The 16970-nt window shown below is 53.4% G+C and overlaps 2 protein-coding genes across 2 annotated transcripts; one reads left to right on the forward strand and one right to left on the reverse strand.

Moving 5' to 3' along the window:
- Positions 1-344: 344 nt before the first annotated feature.
- On the reverse strand, positions 345-9515 carry LOC308547977 (NACHT, LRR and PYD domains-containing protein 3-like; the record flags this gene model as incomplete). The annotated part of the gene is made up of 5 exons (XM_081118998.1): positions 345-486; positions 3825-3995; positions 4462-4632; positions 8106-8158; positions 9255-9515. 5 exons carry the CDS (start codon positions 9513-9515, stop codon positions 345-347), a joined length of 798 nt encoding a protein of 265 aa, XP_080975124.1.
- Positions 9516-14621: 5106 nt separating this feature from the next.
- On the forward strand, positions 14622-15516 carry RFPL4A (ret finger protein like 4A; the record flags this gene model as incomplete). Its single annotated transcript, XM_081118999.1, is given in 3 exon segments — positions 14622-14640; positions 14643-14906; positions 14984-15516. Coding segments are annotated over 3 exon segments (816 nt in total).
- Between the last annotated feature and the right edge of the window lie 1454 nt (positions 15517-16970).

A 16970-nucleotide genomic window follows, 5' to 3' on the forward strand; every position in this document is an offset into this window, starting at 1 on the left:
CCCCTCGACCTTAAAAGTCCAACATCTATCCCTGAGCGACGTTTCCTCAACACACACGTGCCCGAGAGGTCCGCGCATGGGAACATCTGCAGGCAGGTGTATTGGGACGTCCGCAGGGAGAAGGCGGGACGAGGGCAGGGCAGCCACGGCGTCCACAGGTGCAGCTTGGTGGCCCCGCAGGAGCCGGGGAGCAGCCCCCTCGCCCTGGCCCACTGGACGACGGCACCGTCCAAGAATCCGGAGCCCTCGGCCCAGCCCCGCGGACCCGAGCCCAGGGCGGTGGGAACGTGCCCGAGGCCCGGCGGGAGCAAGGCCGCCAGCTCGCCCGCCGCCCGGCGCCTCTCTCACCTGCCGCCTCGCCCCAGGGCGGGGGTGGGGCCCCGCCACCGAGTCTCGAGGACGCAGCGGGACCCAGGCACCTGCCGCGCGCGCTGCAGCCCGGGGAAGGCGGAGCTGGTGGGAAGAACGCCTGCGCCATAGCGCCTCCTACCGGAACACGACATAGAAAACACCTTAGCAAACGGCGGCTTCTTAAGATCAAAATGGGATTTTTAAAAATTTATTTAAAAAAAGGAATGTAAACAAGGAAACTGTAGGAAGAGGAACGATCCACCGATCCATCGAGTACCACGAACAACCAAGGCAACATGGGAACAGAAAATGACAGGTCTCCTGGGAACCAGACCCAAAGTCAGGAAAACCTGATTTAAATGGCAGGGAACTCCAGGTTATAGTCGTGAAGAGACTCAGCAACGCACAAGAAAACTCCGAAGGGCAGGGCAGTGACCTCCGAAATAAAATTAATTAGCAAAAGGAGCGCTTTCCCAAAGATGTTTAATCTATAACAAGGGACCCGACAAATCCTGGAGCTTGAAGGGCCCTGCCCATGGGATGGAGAATGAATTACAGAGCTTGGGAAATAGAGCGGACCCGATGGAGCAAAGAATGCGCGAACTCGGGCACAGAAACCTAAAAATGACCCAGGAGGGGGGAGAGCGAGAACTGAGAGTATGAAAAAACGAAAGAACTCAGCAAGAACCATCTCGCTCCATTAGAAAGAGCGACGTAAGGATCAAAAAGAGCTCTCCCCAGTGGTGTCGGCTCAGTGGTTAGAGCCTCGGCTGGCACTTACCTGGGTTGCAGGTTCGAACCCCCGCCCCCCCCCCCGCTGGGTCCAGGGTGTGTGCCTCCCATAGATGATCTCTTTCTCTCTTCCCCTTCCCCCTCCCTTCTACTCTGAAAATCAATGGGGGGAAAATATCCTTGGGTATGTATTAAAACAAAAATAGACACACACACCCCCCTCTAAATAAATAGCAGGAAACAGCTTAATTGAGAATAGTTGTCTTAAATTAGTGGCGGATGGAAGACTTAAAATAGCAACTTTTAGTACCACCGATGGGCATAGAAAATACAACAGTGTTATTGGGAGCAAAGCACCCCTTAGCTTCCTAATGACTGCAGATAAAATCAATATGCATCTTTTTCACAGCACCCTATGACTGTGGCTAGGCTGCAATGATAATGTTCGGGCTTCCTGGAATCACCTGTGGGAAAATCTAGTCATAAAAATGATGTCATTCAAGGATCACATTGTTTTATTTTTAAAAAAAGAAAAAAAAAGATATCTTTATTGACCTCAGAGAGAGGAGAGGAGAGGGAGAGCGAGACAGAAACATCAATGACGAGCGAGTCATGATCGGCTGCAGCCCCAGCATGGGCCCTGACCGGGAATCGAACCCAGGTCGCCTGGATCCCAGGTTGACGCTCCACCGCTGAGCCCCGCCCGGCGGGACACGTGTTATCTTAAGCCTTACATAATGTTGTAACTTGCTTACATAAGTCTCTGGATTGGGGTCAAAATACTTAAGGATTGTTCCATTGGAAATAACCAGCAGTGGAGAAAAGGCGTGGTTGTTTTTTTTTTTAATCCTTACCTGAGGATAATTTTCCATTGCTTTTTCAGAAAGAATGAGGGGGAGGGTAGGGATGGAGGGGGAGAGAGGGGAGAGGAGAGAGAGAGAGAGAAACATCGATGTGAGAGAGACATTGATTGGTTGCCTCCCACACGCCCCCCGGGGGCAGGGGCAGACCGCTGAGCCACACGGGCTGGGCTCGCATCACTTCTCAGTGAGAAGTGTCCGAGGATGGTGGTTCCCTCAAACCCAAGCTCCCACATTCGAAGACATCCATGAAGACACTAACGGCATGCTTTCCAAAATGTGTATCCTTTAATGTGTTTGATCTTCTAAACCTTACAGGGCGGGCTGGGCCTTTCAGGGAACCGGGGATCCGGCCTCAGGCCCGGGCGGCGCGTGCACGCCGGCTCGTGTTCCGTGGTCATCCCGCAAATGGCTGTGAGGGAGCAGCTGGGGATTCGCAGCCCCCACCGCCGGGATAGACACTTTGCGGGACGGGATGTGCCAGGAGGAGGAGCACCCACGGCGACCAGGCGGCAGCCTCTCTGAGAAGATTACGCCAGGGCGCGCCCCGTCAGAGGAGCACCCCTTTCACCCCGAGCTCCTCGCTCTCCCAAGGCCGATGCGAAATGGTCAGCGGGGGAGTCTTCTCTTCCAGAGCTTTCAGCAGACACTGAGTTTCCTCATCGAATTCGGCCTTGTCCAGCCCGGGGAAATAGAAATATTGGGCCTCTGGGCACCCCAGTGCCCTTCTTCCCTGGAAATGACTGGGGCAACTGCATCGCAGGTGAAACTGGAGCCAGACTCGTGGATACAGAGAACAGACTGACAGGTGTCAGAGGGGCGCCGGCTGGGGGCTGGGGGCCAAGGGTGAAGGGATTAAGCAGAGAAAAAAAAGACTCGAGGACACAGACAGCAGTGGGGTGACTGTCAGAGGGAAGGGGGTGGGGGAGGCAGAAGGGGTACAGGGGGGATAAATGGTGACGGAAGGAGACTTGACTTTGGGTGGTGAACACGCAGTACAATATACAGATGATGTCGTGTAGAATTGTGTGCCTGATACCTGTATAATTTTATTAACCAATGTCACCTCAATAAATTCAAGTAAAAAATAATTTTTTTTTAAAAAAAAAGAAAGCACAGATCTTTCCTGTAGATTAGGAATGTGAACAGTAGCGAGGTGAACCATTTGTTTACCCAGGGACCTTGCATCTGGAAGGTATACAAATATTCACTCTACAGCTGTCCACCGTGGACACTCTAAATGCAAATATAATGTTCCGAACAGGACTAACTGCTACTCTTGATTCGGGAATGGACTTCCAGGTCAACACCCGGCTCAGCTCTCTGTAGAACCCCTACCCTCTCTGAGCGGGGACTGGATCTTTTTGGGCAATGTAAGTAGAGGATGGTGTTTCTAGTGAGGAAGGGTTGTCACCTGGAGCAGTTTTGCCTCTCAGGGGACACATGCCAACGTCTGGAGACATTTTTATTTTTTTTTTAACTTCAGGGAATGAGTGGGATAGATGGTGTTTTTAAAATTAATTTTTGTTGACATATGATTGACATATAATATTGTATAAGTTTTAGGTGCACAATGCATTGGTTCAATACATCTATATATTGTAATATGATGACCTCCATCAGGTCACATAATTATAATTTCTTTTTCATGGTAAGAACAAATTAAGATCTAGTCTCTCAGCAAATTTGAAGTTCCTGTTTCTGATCATCACGCCTGGAGGGAGGTGCTACGAGCATGTCATGTGCAGGACGAGACCAGGGATCTGCTCAACATGCTGCAGTTCCGCAGCCCAATGTGGATCGTACTGAGGCTCAGCGGACTTGCCCAGGAGACGAACATCACTCTGGGATCACTCGCCACCAAGAAAAACATCCACTCACCCGAGCAGCTGCAGCGAACAGTCCAGGTGGCTCAAGGCTTCACACAGCACCACCACCCCACTGTGACCCAAGCTGTTCCTTTCCAGGTTCAGGCCCCTCAGTGATCTGCAGATGGTGAGAGCCGAAGCCAGGTCCTCACAACAGGCAGTGGTAAGCTCACATATTTCCAGCCTGCAACAGAGAAACACACCAGAGAAACCGCCCCAGCTTTGGGTGGCCTGCAAGGCACCCATCGTGAGATGCCAATTCCATGCGTCTGAGCAGGAGACTTTAGGGTCTAGACCACTGGTTCTCAACTAGGGCCACTGTGTCCCCTGGGGGACATGTGGCAGTCAGACTTTCAACACACCTGGGGATGCTACTGGCACCTCATGGGTAGAAAGAATTCAGGGATGCAGCTAAACATCCTACAATGCACAGGACAGTCCCTTCTCCCCATCACAGCAAAGAGCGATCCAGTCCCAAATGTCAGTAGTGCCAAGACTGAGAAACCCTGGCTTCACAGGACAGCATTTTACTTAGATGGTTCCAGACTCACTTGTTTTAAACCTGCTTCCCTTCAGTCCCGTGAATCCTCCAGCTTTTCCTATTCTTGCAACAGGGAAGCCTTCCCATAAGGTGACCAGTAAACACTCACCCAAGGTTCTCCAGTTTGCAGTTAGGATGCTTCAAAGCCTCACATAACTGTTTGACACCAGCATCTTGTATTTTATTGTCCCCTAGTTTCAGGGTCTTCAGTTTTTCATTGCTAATAAGAACGGCAGAGAGGTCCTCACAGCAAACAGGAGTGAGGTAACAACCCATCAACCTAGGGGGAAAAACACACACACAAATAGATACAGTCAGAGGCCCAATGTTGAATGCCTCGGCTTACTTTCATTTACTGATATGAAGGACAAAAACGCCCAAGTTCTTCTGAGAAGATGATGGCGATGGTGATGATGATAGTAATGCTGGAGGTGGTGGTGGTGGTGGTGGTGGTGGTGGTGATGATGGTGGTGGTGGTGATGATGGTGGTGGTGGTGGTGGTGGTGGTGGTGGTGGTGATGGTGGTGGTGGTGGTGGTGATGGTGGTGATGGTGGTGGTGGTGGTGATGGTGGTGGTGGTGGTGATGATGGTGGTGGTGGTGGTGATGGTGGTGGTGGTGATGATGGTGGTGGTGATGATGGTGGTGGTGGTGGTGATGGTGGTGGTGGTGATGATGGTGGTGATGGTGGTGAAGGTCCTACAACTTCTCAGTTCCATCTTCTCAGCCCAACACTCTGGGCTCCCTGCAATTCTTCTGCCCTCGTGGTCTCTCTGCCCAAGGCCTCTGCTCTTAGTGTCCTTGCTGGTTGGAATGCTCTTGGCTCAAACACCAGCAGGCCTACCCCTCACGTCCTTCAAATCTCTGCACAAATGTCACCTTTCGGCGAGGACTTCCCTGAATGCTTTATATAATATGTCCCAGTGTCTTCGCTGCATTTAAGCTCATGATTCCCCACAGTATTTACCAACCACTAACATACATGTGTGTCTATGTACACATGCACGCATATAAATACACACATACATATAAGTCTGACATGTATATGTGCACATGTATATGGACACACATATATACACATATGTATACGTCTGATATATACAGGTGTGTGTGTGTGTGCTGTGTGTAGGCATATTTATGGTTCTCAAGCAGAAATTATTTTTGCCCATGCCCCTCCCAGGGTCACTGGGCAATGCCAGGAGACATTTTCGGTTGCCACAGAGACAGGGTGCTACCGACATCCCTATTCTGTTAAACAGCCTACAAAGCACAGGCCAGCACCCCCACGACGAAGAATGATCTGGGCCAAACGGCAACAGTGCCGAGCCTGAGGAGCCACGGCACACGCAAGCACACTCACCTGCAGCCTCACCCTCCTACGTGGCACATGCACCTGTGTGTGTGTCTACGTGTGTGTGTGAAACTCCATGAAATCAACTTCTACAAAAACACGGCTGCTGGAGCATTTCCTTCGCCACTTTGGTCATCTCCCCAGAAGAGCTCCCAGCGCCTTCAGGAGGAACGAAGGCTCCTCGTGACGCGTCTCCTGCTGCCATTTACCGAGCGCTGGTCACAGGCGAGTCACTGGTAACAGCTCTGCATGTGCCTCATTCCACCTGGCGCCTCAGTTCTTTCAAGGGGGGAATATAATTATCCTTGTGTTGCCCCGGGCAGAGGCGAGGCGCCCCCACAAGTTCACCCACCTAGTCGAGGGCACCGAGGGCTCCATTTTGGTCTCCCTGAGACCAGAGACCCAGCTACAGAGGAGCGTGTCCCAAAGGTGCGGACACGCCCTTTCGTTAAGACACACACCAACCGCGCGGTTCCTGGAAGCACCGGGCGGGGTGGACGCTTGGCCTCGCTTCCCCCGCGACACCCTGCTCTCCCCCTCCTGTCTCCTTCGCAGGACGCCAATGACCAAAACAAAACACAAAGCCGCGGCCAGACCCACCACCGCTGCTGTAAGTTGCAGCTTGAGCGCACCAATGCGTCACAAAGAAAGGTCACCCCGTCTTCCAGGGAGCTGGACCCCAGGTCCAGGAGCGACAGACACGCGTCGCAGGGGGACGCCCGGGCGCTGCGGCCACAGGCTGGCGGGCAGGCGGCCGGCCCGACGTGAGCGCGCCGCGAGGAAGGGCGCGTACAGGGTCGCGCTGCTGGGGTCCCCCGGCCCCCCCACTCCAGCAGGGCCGCCCGGGGAGCAGCGTCCTCCGCAGCAGGTGCCTCCGGTCCCTGCACGCGGGGCCAGGGCCAGGCCGGACCTCAGCCCCTCGAGGCCGTCCAGGACGACCAGGGCCCGCCGGGCTCAGGAAGACGTCTTGCAGGCGCTCTGAGGGCCGAGGCCAGGCCCTGGGCAGGAGCTCCACCAGGCTCGTCTCCGCGATGCTGTGCAGTCGCAGCCGCCGCGCAGGAAAACGCAGGAGGAGCGGCCCTCCCGCGGGTGCCCTCCGCCCACGCAGCGCCGCTTCCCGACCCCTCGGGCCCTGCAGGACCACAGTGAGCGCGCCCCGGCCGGGTGCGCGGCCCTCAGCTGTTCGTGTTCCGTGAGCGTGGGTCCCGCGTAGGAATGGTCAGGCACCTGAAGGCAGGTCTCCTGTTCCCACGTGTCACGGAACTTCCCCTTCCTGTGGCTTTTGTAGGGGCCGAGCCTGCCTGGGTTCATGAGGACAGAATGCAAGACGATCGAAAAGTGCGCTCGGTCACACAGCCAAGGCGCGGCCGCCGCGTGGGGGCCGTGCGTGCGCGGAGCACCACGCGGCCAGGGAAAGCGCCGGGCCCGCGGGGAACCACGCGGCATTCGCCCTCCTCGGCCGGCTCGCCTCGCTGAGCGCGATGCCGTCTAGATCCATCTATGCTGTTGCAAACGCAAGATTGTATTTTCTACGGCCGAGTAATATCCCATTTATATGTGCACCGCTTCCTGTTTCAAAATCCTCACTCGAGGATGTTTATTGATTTTTAGACGTCGGTGTGGGAGAGAAACATCGATCAGTCGCCTCCCGCACGCACCCTGACGGGGATCGAACCCGCAACCTTTTGGTGCCCAGGACGCCGCTGGGCCAGCTGGGCCACCCTGCGGGGGCTGCGCCACGCGGCCCTCACCCGCTCAGCTGCCCACGGGACTGAGGCTGTTTCCACACCGTGGCTACTGTAGAAATGCCACAGCGGATATAGGGGCGCACATATCTTCAAATGAGTGTTTTCATTTTCTTTCAATAAACGCCCAGAAGTGGAATTGCTGGGTTGTATACAAAACACAAACACAAACAAAACCAAACCAGACTTGCAGAAACGGAGACGAAAGGGATGGTTTCCAGAACGGAGGGGGGGTAGGGGGGTGAAAGGGGGAAGGGAATATAGCCCATAGTGTGACAGGCTTATACGGTGACAGAAGATTACTACAGTTAGCGGGGCGACCACATAAGGTACGAAAACTAACTCGTGCACTTGAAATTAATATAACCAATATATAACCAATATAACCAATATATAACCAATATAACCAATATATAACCAATATAACCAATATATGCCAACAAAATTAAATAAAAAATACTCAGCTGTAATCCCAAAGAAAATAGTAATGAAAGTTCAAATGCTACACTTTCAGGAATTTAAAAAAGAAAAAGAAAAAAGAAATATTGCCATTTGCAACAACACGGGTGGGTCCTGGGAGTACTATGCTAAATGAAGTAAGTCAGACAGAACAGAAACATGATTTCACTCCGGTGTGGGATATAAAACAGAAGGCAACAGACGAACCACGGCCTCACAGACCCAGACGACAGTGTGGCGGTTCCGGGAGGGCTGAGGGAGACGGGGTAAAGGGTGAAATAGGTGGCGGAGGACGCGGACTTGGGGCGGTCACCACACAACACAACGCGCAGAGGATGCGCCCGAGACCCGCCCCCTGCAACATAATGCTGTTAGCCAATGCCGCCCCAATGCATTTCATGTTTAAAAAATTGTAAAAACGCACTCATCCTATGTTACTCGGAAAACCCCTTCCGAGGGACGTAAACGCCCGTGTGGGGCTGTGCACGTCCGTGGACACCCAGGCGGACTAACTTAGTTCTGTCAGGCCCGGAATCCACCTGGAACCCTGCCCGTGAGGGAACCTGACCGGCCGAAGCCCACCTCCCAGTTACAGGCGCACAAAGCTGGGCCCTTGGAAACGACGTCGCAAGTGGGAATCAGGAATCAGGGCCGGGACGATGCCATTGCCGCTGCGCCTCCCGCCCCCTCCAGGCTCTATTAACAGCCCTGCACTTGGGGCTCGGTTGGTTGTGCGCCGAAAGGTTGCTGGTTCGATCCCCAGTCAGGGCACAGGCCCGGGTTTCGGGCTTGATCCCCAGTAGGGGGCGTGCAGGAGGCAGCCAATCGATATTCCTCTCTCTCTCTCTCACAAAAAAAATCAATAAACATATCCTTGGTTGAAGATAAAACAAAGTGCTCACGGTATACCCGGGAGGTAAGCTCTCTCTAACTCTTTCCTACTGTTTCCTCCCTTAGGATTCTGCCTGGTCCCTCTGCAGGTCTGGTCAGAAGGACGGACAATTACCATATGGAATTCCACCTCAACGGACGCTAAATCCCAAGTCATCTCCTGTGACGGCGTGGACTCATCTTGGCACAGAAAAATGGGGACACCACCGAGATGAACAGTCTGTCTCGGACACTACCCCCCCGACGTCCATCACTGGCCCATGTATGAGCGGAATTGCCTTGTAATTTTTCTACCACCCCCCAAGTCTCCCCTTGACCGGTAACATTCTCAGCAGATGGAGGGGTGGCCGTTAATTCAATGACGATATCACCTTTGTCACTGGAAGCTCCCAGTAGGCCACCTTCCCCCTCGGGCCCCGCCCCTGCGTCGCACACTTACTCCTGATCTCATCCATACCTTGGTCCAGAGGTCTTTCCGCTTGACCTGCAGAAACAGGCCGAGTGTGACGTCCCACGCCTGCTTCCCGGGGTAGTGCTTGTCCAGCAGCGTGGCTGTGTCTTCCCTGGAGGCCTTCTTCAGCTCCTGCCATGGGATTGGCTTGAGTTTGAATTTCAGGGGTTCTTCTTTGAGGAGCTCCTTAAATTTCAAGAACTCTTCCTTCCTGAGCTCCTTCAGGTACCACAACAAGCAAAAGTCAGAAAAAAAAAATTCAGCCATCTCGTCCCAGGACCGTGAGCTCGGACTTCTCCAAAGGGGGCAAAAAAAATCTTCAAAAACAAGAAATAGGCGATTCCTAGGAAACGATGATGTGATTAGAGTTAAAAATCTCAGCAGTTGAAAGTGGCTTCAGTGTATTACTTACAATAGTCAAGATATGGAACCAACCCAAGTGCCCACAGGTGGACGACTGGGTAAAGATGAGGTGGTGAGTATCCACAATGGAATATTACTCGGCCATGAAAAGGGAATGGGGTTCTGCCACATAGAGAAGCTTGGAAAACATTATGCAAAGTAAAATAAGCCAGGCACAAAGGGATAAATGTTGATGGTTCCACGTATGTACGATCCCCAGAATAGTCAGACTCACGGAGGCAGAGCAGAATAGCAACGCAGGGGGGGAACTGGGAGTGGCTTAGAGGAGGGTTTCAGTTGGGGGATAAAAACGTCCTGGAGACGATGGTGGTGACCGTTGCATAACAATGTAAATGCACTTAAAGCCGCTACATATACTCTTAAAATGGTTCAATAAGGGGAAGGGGGTGGAGGAGGGAGAGGTGAAGGGTGTCAAATTATGGAGACGGGAGACTGGACGTTGGGTGCTGAGCACACAGTGGAATGTGCAGGTGATGGATGATAGAATTATACACCTGAAACTTATATAATGTTATGAACCAATGTCGCCTCGATGCATTTAATTTTAAAACTGGTTACTAGGCCCTGGCTGGGTAGTGCGGTTGGCTAGAGCGTCATCGGGATACACCACGGTTGTGGGTTCAGTCTCTGCTCACGGCACATGCAAGAATCAGCCAGTGGGGCATAAGTAAGTGAAACAACACACTGGTGTTTCTCTCTCTCCCTCTCTCAAATCAATCAATCAATCAATCAATCAATCATCTTAATGGTTAAAATAGTAAACCTTGTTTTATGGATATTTTACCACAATTAAAACAAAAAAACAAACAAAAAAAACCCCTCTTGCCCGGCTGGCGTGGCTCAGTAGTTGAGCGTTGCCCTAGGAACCAGGAGATAACAGTTCGATTCCCGGTCAGGGCACCTGCCGGGGTTGGGGCTCGGTGCCCAGTGGGGGGCGTGAGGGAGGCAGCCGATCCGTGACTCTCTCATCATTGGTGATTCTCTCTCTCCCTTCCTCTCTCTGAAATCAATAAAACAAAATGAAACTCTTGTGTCTTAAGGCTTTTCTCTAAACATTCCTTCTCCAGCTGAAACCTTTCCCTGAACATGGCATTCGTGTCCCCTGAAGGCCTCTCAGATGCTGGCTGGTTAGCCCCCCCCTCACACTGCAGGGTCCAGACGGGGGGCGGGCACCCCCATGGAAACGCCCTAACGTCTCGCGGACCCTCTCTCGTCAGATGTGAAGCTCCAGCACCTTCTGGGCCCCAGCCCTTGCGGTCGGGCCCAAACCGCTTCAGTCTTCACAACCCACAGCACCTGACTCACTTCCCCCCTCCGCTTCCGCTCATTCAGAACCAACACTGGCCACGAAATTATTCACACACGACTTAGCAGAAAACGGGGGCCCACCAGGACTTCGGGGTAGTGGGGTTAGTAGACGGAGGCCAGTCACCCAGAGGACAGGGCGGCGGGTCTCACCCTTGTCTCCCACCTGCCTGCGCCCCCCCCCCCCCCGGGCCAGGATCCCGGCCTTCTCCCCTCTCCCCAGGTTGCACGAATCTCACGATCAGCAGGGAGAGACCAGCCGAGCCTAAGACTTCGGCTTGGGGTGTTTTCATAACTTCTCCTTAGTTCAGATACCCAGAGCCCTCCAATCCAACACTGACTTTAGAAGAGAGAGAAACATCGATTTGTTGTTCCGCTTATTTGTGCATTTGTTGGTTTAATCCCTGTGCGGGCCCTGCCCGGGGACTCAACGGGCAACCTTGGCCCGCGGGCAGGCCGCTCTGACCCGCCGGGTCCGGGTCCGGGTCCGGGTCCGGGTCCGGGGCAGCCTCCTCTCGCCTAGCTTAGTGTTGGAAACACGGAGGTTTCGAGAGAAGCGCTGGCTGCACCATCTCTCCGCGATTTTAAGCGCTTTGCCCTTAGAACATCCTTTCTGCAACCGAGGGGCAGGACTTGGTCCTTTGGGGTACCCTCCGCCTCGTTTCTTATGCACCCCAGGCCCGCAGGAAGCGCCGAGAGGGGGAGAGGAAGGGAAGAGAAAGGCCCCAGAGGAGACACACTCACCCAACGCGGCCGCGGGCGCTCCAGGCTGCTGGTCGTCCCGTCGAGGAGCATCTGCAGGCGCCAAAACTGGAAAGGCTGTGCCTGCCCTTCGATTGGCTGTGGCGTCTCTGCCCTCCCTCGGCCGCTGACTCCTGATTGATGGGAATCGGCGGAGGCCTGTTTCTCCCGCTCAGGTGTGAGCGCTCGGCTCCCGCCAGCAGCGACAGGTGGGGAGGCCGCGGGCCGCTCACCTGGGCCCTGCCTTGCGCCCCCAGCCGCCGACCGTTCGCTGACCTTGCATAGCTCCGGGCGGGAAGGGCAGAAGTGGGATTCAAAGCTGTCTGTTTTGGCTTTTAATTGAGATAGGATGTGAGATCGACTCTCTTACCAAGATTTTTTTTTTTTGATTGATTTAGAGAGAGAGAGAGAGAGAGAAACATGGATTTGTTGTTCCACTTATTTATGCATTCATTGATTGATTCCTTTTTTTTTAAAGAGTTTTTATTGATTTTTTTTGTTTTAAATCCTCCCTTGAGGATATTTTTCCCATTGGTTTTTAGAGAGAGAGGAAGGGAGAGGGAGGGAGAGAGAGCGATGTGATAGTGGAACATCAGTCCGCTGCCCCCTGCGCGTCCCCTCCGGGGATCGATCCCGCAGCCCTGGGCATGTGCCCTGACCGGGAGTTGAACCGACGACCTTTCGGCGCACAGGCCCATGGCCGGCCCCAGAAGCTGTCTTAATTTCCGTTTTGGTTCCTTGGTAGCCGCCCGGGGATCTGGCATGAAGCTTGAAAGCGATGTGATGTGATGTGCCACATTCTCTATTATTTAATATCAAAAATCCAGGCTGCGTCCAGATGTCCTTAGGCACCAAGAGACATGAATGGTTTCTCCGCTGACAGCCCTGCGATCAGGCGAGTCCTGGACCTCCCGAGGGCGGTTCAAAAGGCAGGACTGAGCGGGGCCGGGCGGGGCTCAGCGGCTGAGCGTCGACCTAGGATCCAGGCGACCAGGGTTCGATTCCTGGTCAGGGCACAGGCCAGGGTTGCGGGCTCGATCAATGACTCTCTCATCATTGATGTTTCCGCCTCCCTCTCTGCCTCTCCTTTCGTCTCTCTGAAATCAATCAAGATATGTTAAAAAAAAAAAAAAAGGTAGGACCCAGGCGGGGGAAGGCAGCCTCCGATCCGGACGAGGGCGTCACCTGGTGGCCACCGTGAGCCGGCCCGGAGAGGTTTACGACCGCTCCCTTTAACAGTCGGACAGCCACCGAGGGAGTACTACACAGCCCGGAAAAGGAGGAAGTCTTACCTTTTGCAACAGCATGGATGGGCCTGCAGAGAATTATGCTAAGTCACATACGCCAGTCGGAGAAAGACGAGTAGCATATACTTTTATTTAGATGTGGAATCTAGTGAATAAAATAATAGAAACAGGCCCATGGGTACAGAGAACAGACTGACAGCTGTTAGAGGGGAGGGGTGGGTGAGAAGGTGAGGGGATTAAGCAAAAAACAAACAGACAAAATGTGAGGTTAATTATGATGACCAGTTTTCAATTTCAATCCTAATTCCAATTCAATAGACATATTATTCTAGATCTAATGTAGAAGGACTATATGGCAATATTTTGTTAATATTAGTTTATAAATAACTTCCAGCCCTGCCAGGTGTGGCTCAGTGGCTGAGTGTGGACCCAGCAGCCAAGCAGCCACGGTTCGTTTCCCGGTCAGGACACCGCCCGGGTTGTGGGCTCGATCCCCAGTGGGGGCCTGCAAGAGGCAGCTGACCAGTGATGTTACTCTCATCGATGTTTCTCTCTATATATCCCTCTCCCTTCCTCTCCCTCTAAAAAAAAATCAATAAAACATTTTGTTTTCTTAAATAACTTCCATATACAAGTATCACCTTTGTTCCTGGTAACCTCTCTGACCTGAGAAAGTCCCGTTAATTCGGTCAACACCTGATGGGATTAGGTGGGGCCGACAGGAAGGAGCAGGTGGGAGGAGCCACCTGCCTAATAAAACCCCTGGCCTACTGGCGGCTCCTGGGAACTGAGCGCCCAGGAGAAGCAGCCGGAGGCCACAAGGGGACCTAGTGCTTGAGAGGTGAGTCCATCGGACAGGATTTCAGATTTTCTTTGTTTTTACTTTCAAATGTCTACAAAAAGTCTTGGGAATGGAGGAGTGCACTGATTCAGCAGGTGCTGTCTGAGGCCAACTCGCTGCGAGGCGTGGGCACCCAGAGGCGCTGGGCCGCTGATGGGAGCAGAGGGAGGGCTTCCATGTTCAGACCAGGTTGCAGATATAGGATGACGGTTGTGACCCCGAGTCAGATCCGAGCTTGGCGGACCCTGCAGGGTGGCGCAAATTCATTCTCTAGCAGCCACGTGAGCAAAGTGAAACCAAACAAATCTGCCCTGGCTGGTGTGCGCAGTGGTTAGAGTGTTGGCCTGTGAACCAAAGGGTCCCTGGTTCGATGGGCATGCCGGGGGGGGGGGCAGCGAGGCAGTCAGTTGATGTTTCTCTCTCCCTTTCTCTCTAAAAAACCAATGAACATATCCTCCAGTGAGGATTAAAAAAACAACAAATCTAATTCGTTGCAAGAGGCAAACGGCAGTCATTTCAACAAGCAGTCGGCTTGGGGGCTTCTGCAGGAGACAGCTGACACCTCTTTTCCTCCCGCTGTCCTCAAAATCCAGGGTACCTCTTACTCTCAGCACACCTCGCCGTGGACCGAGGCCTTAACCACTGAGCCACAGCAGCCAGGGCCCAACTAGCATTTTAAACATCAGAAGTTCAAGACCATGAGCCCTTTATATTTGCACTCAGGTTGCATCTTCATTCCCAGGAGTGACTGCAAATAACTGTTCTAGAAAGAGGACGGTATCCCTGGACACGCGCACTTACCCCCAGAGAGGGGCCATGGCCGGGCGCTTTAAGGAGCCAGCCGATGCCCGGTCTGCCTGAATTACCTTGAAAACCCCGTGAACCTGAAGTGTGGATACATCTGCTGCCTCCAGTGCGTCCCCTCACTGCCCAAGGAGCCCCGCGGGGAAGGCGTTTTGTGCCTCGGCTGCTCCAAGGTTTCTCAGAAGGGTGACATCAGGCCCAACAGCCAGCTGGGCAGGCTGGTGTCCAAGGTCAAGGCCCTGGAGCCCCAGCTGAGAACCATCCTGCAGATGAACCCGAGGATTCGCAAGTTCCAAGGTGAGACACGAAAGGGGGCGCGGGACGGGCGGGCACAGCCTGGGTGCCTGCTGACTTGGTCAGTTTTCTCTCCACAGTGGACATGACCTTGGATGTGCACACAGCCAACAACTACCTCATCCTTTCTGAGGACCTGAGGGGGGTCTCCTGTGGCTATTTCGAGCAGAGGCGCCTAGTCCACCCCGGGAGATTCAACTGGGCCATCTGTGTCCTGGGCTCCCCTCGGTTCGCCTCTGGTCGCCATTACTGGGAGGTGGATGTGGGGACCAGCAGGGAGTGGAGTTTGGGCGTCTGCACGGAGTCTGCTCCCCGGCAAGGGGAGGTCCTCCTGTCTTCAGAACGCGGCTTCTGGACTGTGAGCTTCAGGGACAAGGACCTGTTCTCGGCCAGCACCGAGCCCTTCACGGTGCTCCTGGTGAGCCCCCACTTACACCGCGTGGCCATCTTCCTGGATGTGGAGATGGGGACCGTCTCCTTTTACCACGTGGGCGATGGGTCCCATGTGTTCACATTCCCTAAAATTTCTGCCTCGGAGCCACTGCGCCCATTCTTTGGGCCTGCGAACCCGGCGATGGATGATGGGAGCTGCCTGACCATCTGTCCTGGGTGAGTCCCCGCGTGGCCGGCGACCCTGGGCAAGGCCGGTGAGCCTCCGAGCGTGGCAACATCTGCACACGCTTCCTGCGCCCCGGGCCCGCGCTGCGGGCTTGTCTGCCTGGTACACGTGCGGAGAAACAGGAACGGTTCCCGAATCCCAGACACAAATTAACTACATTTGGGGAAAATTACACTTTCCAGAGGAAGTACTTAATGCTTAATGTTGTTATGGTTGATTTTTCTCTGGGACTTGTTTGTATTATTGTCCACTAAGCGTGTTTTGAACTTTGAGATCAGTAGCCAAATGTTTTCCTTTTTAATTTCTGGGAGATTAACTTGGTGTCGAAATAAAAGTTTGGATGTGACCCAACGGACTAATTGACTTTCTCTATGATGCAGAAACCAGACCTATATAAACAGTTAAAACATGTGTGTGGCCCTGGTCAGGTGGCTCAGTGGTTGGAGTGTCGTCCTGGACACCACATACTTAGGTTTCAGGTTTGATCCCAGTCAGGTTGTGCAGGAGAGCCTACAGATTGATGTTTCTCTCTCCCCCTTCCTCTCTCCAAATATATATATGTATATAAAATAAAGCATATCCTCAGGCATGGGTTAAAAACAGACACACAGAGATGTGTATTTTATTTCACTCAGCTGCAGAAAAACACACAGTTGTTTCAAGTGCACACCCCAGGGCACTGGAGGAGGGCAGAGAGGGCTTCAGGAGCAGCTTGATCAAGGAGGTTCATGTGCTCGAATATTTATTTTATTTTCAATAAGGGAGGGAGGGAGCGGGAGAGAAACATGGATGTGACAGAGACTCATTGATTGGTTGCCTCCCGCATGCTCCCTGGGGATGGAACCTGCAACCCTGTTGCAAGTAGACAAGGTTGTTCCCAAGGTGTGTGGGTGGGGGGCGATACCGTCCACACTTTTCTGTGCTTGACATTGAAAGTCCATTACAATTTGTATTTTAAGGTGCAAATGTTAAACAGTGCTCTTAGAAATTATATTCGAATCGATGTGAAATAATGTGGATGAAACATAAAGCTAAAGAATTAGCACTACGAGTAGGATAAAAGCACGAAGACATACTCACTAGGAGGCAAAAAGACAGCAGAAGGAACCATTCCGGGTGGAGCGCATGTGGGGGACAGTGGGGTTGTCCTGGGGGCGGGGGGGCTGGAGTCCCGCAAAGTACCAGCCCAGGGAGCCAACTCTCTTAAGCAGCCGGTCGGTCCACATGTCAGGCGTGGGCCTCGCCGCCTCTGCGACGCCCACGTGGGGACGTCCGTAGGTGACCTGCCGTGGCTAGACCTCTGCACAGTGAGGGGCGAGCTGCGGCTAAAGGCACGAAGGGGGCGCCGGCCCCGCGTGGCGGGGAGGACGATGCTAGGGCACCAGCCAGGGGGCAGATGGGCTGACCGGGAGGGCTCTGCGTGTCTGGGTGGATTTGTGAGAAAACCT

This window comes from Miniopterus schreibersii, assembly GCF_964146895.1.
Source record: "Miniopterus schreibersii genome assembly, chromosome: 18".
In the NCBI taxonomy this organism is placed as follows: Eukaryota; Metazoa; Chordata; class Mammalia; order Chiroptera; family Miniopteridae; genus Miniopterus; species Miniopterus schreibersii.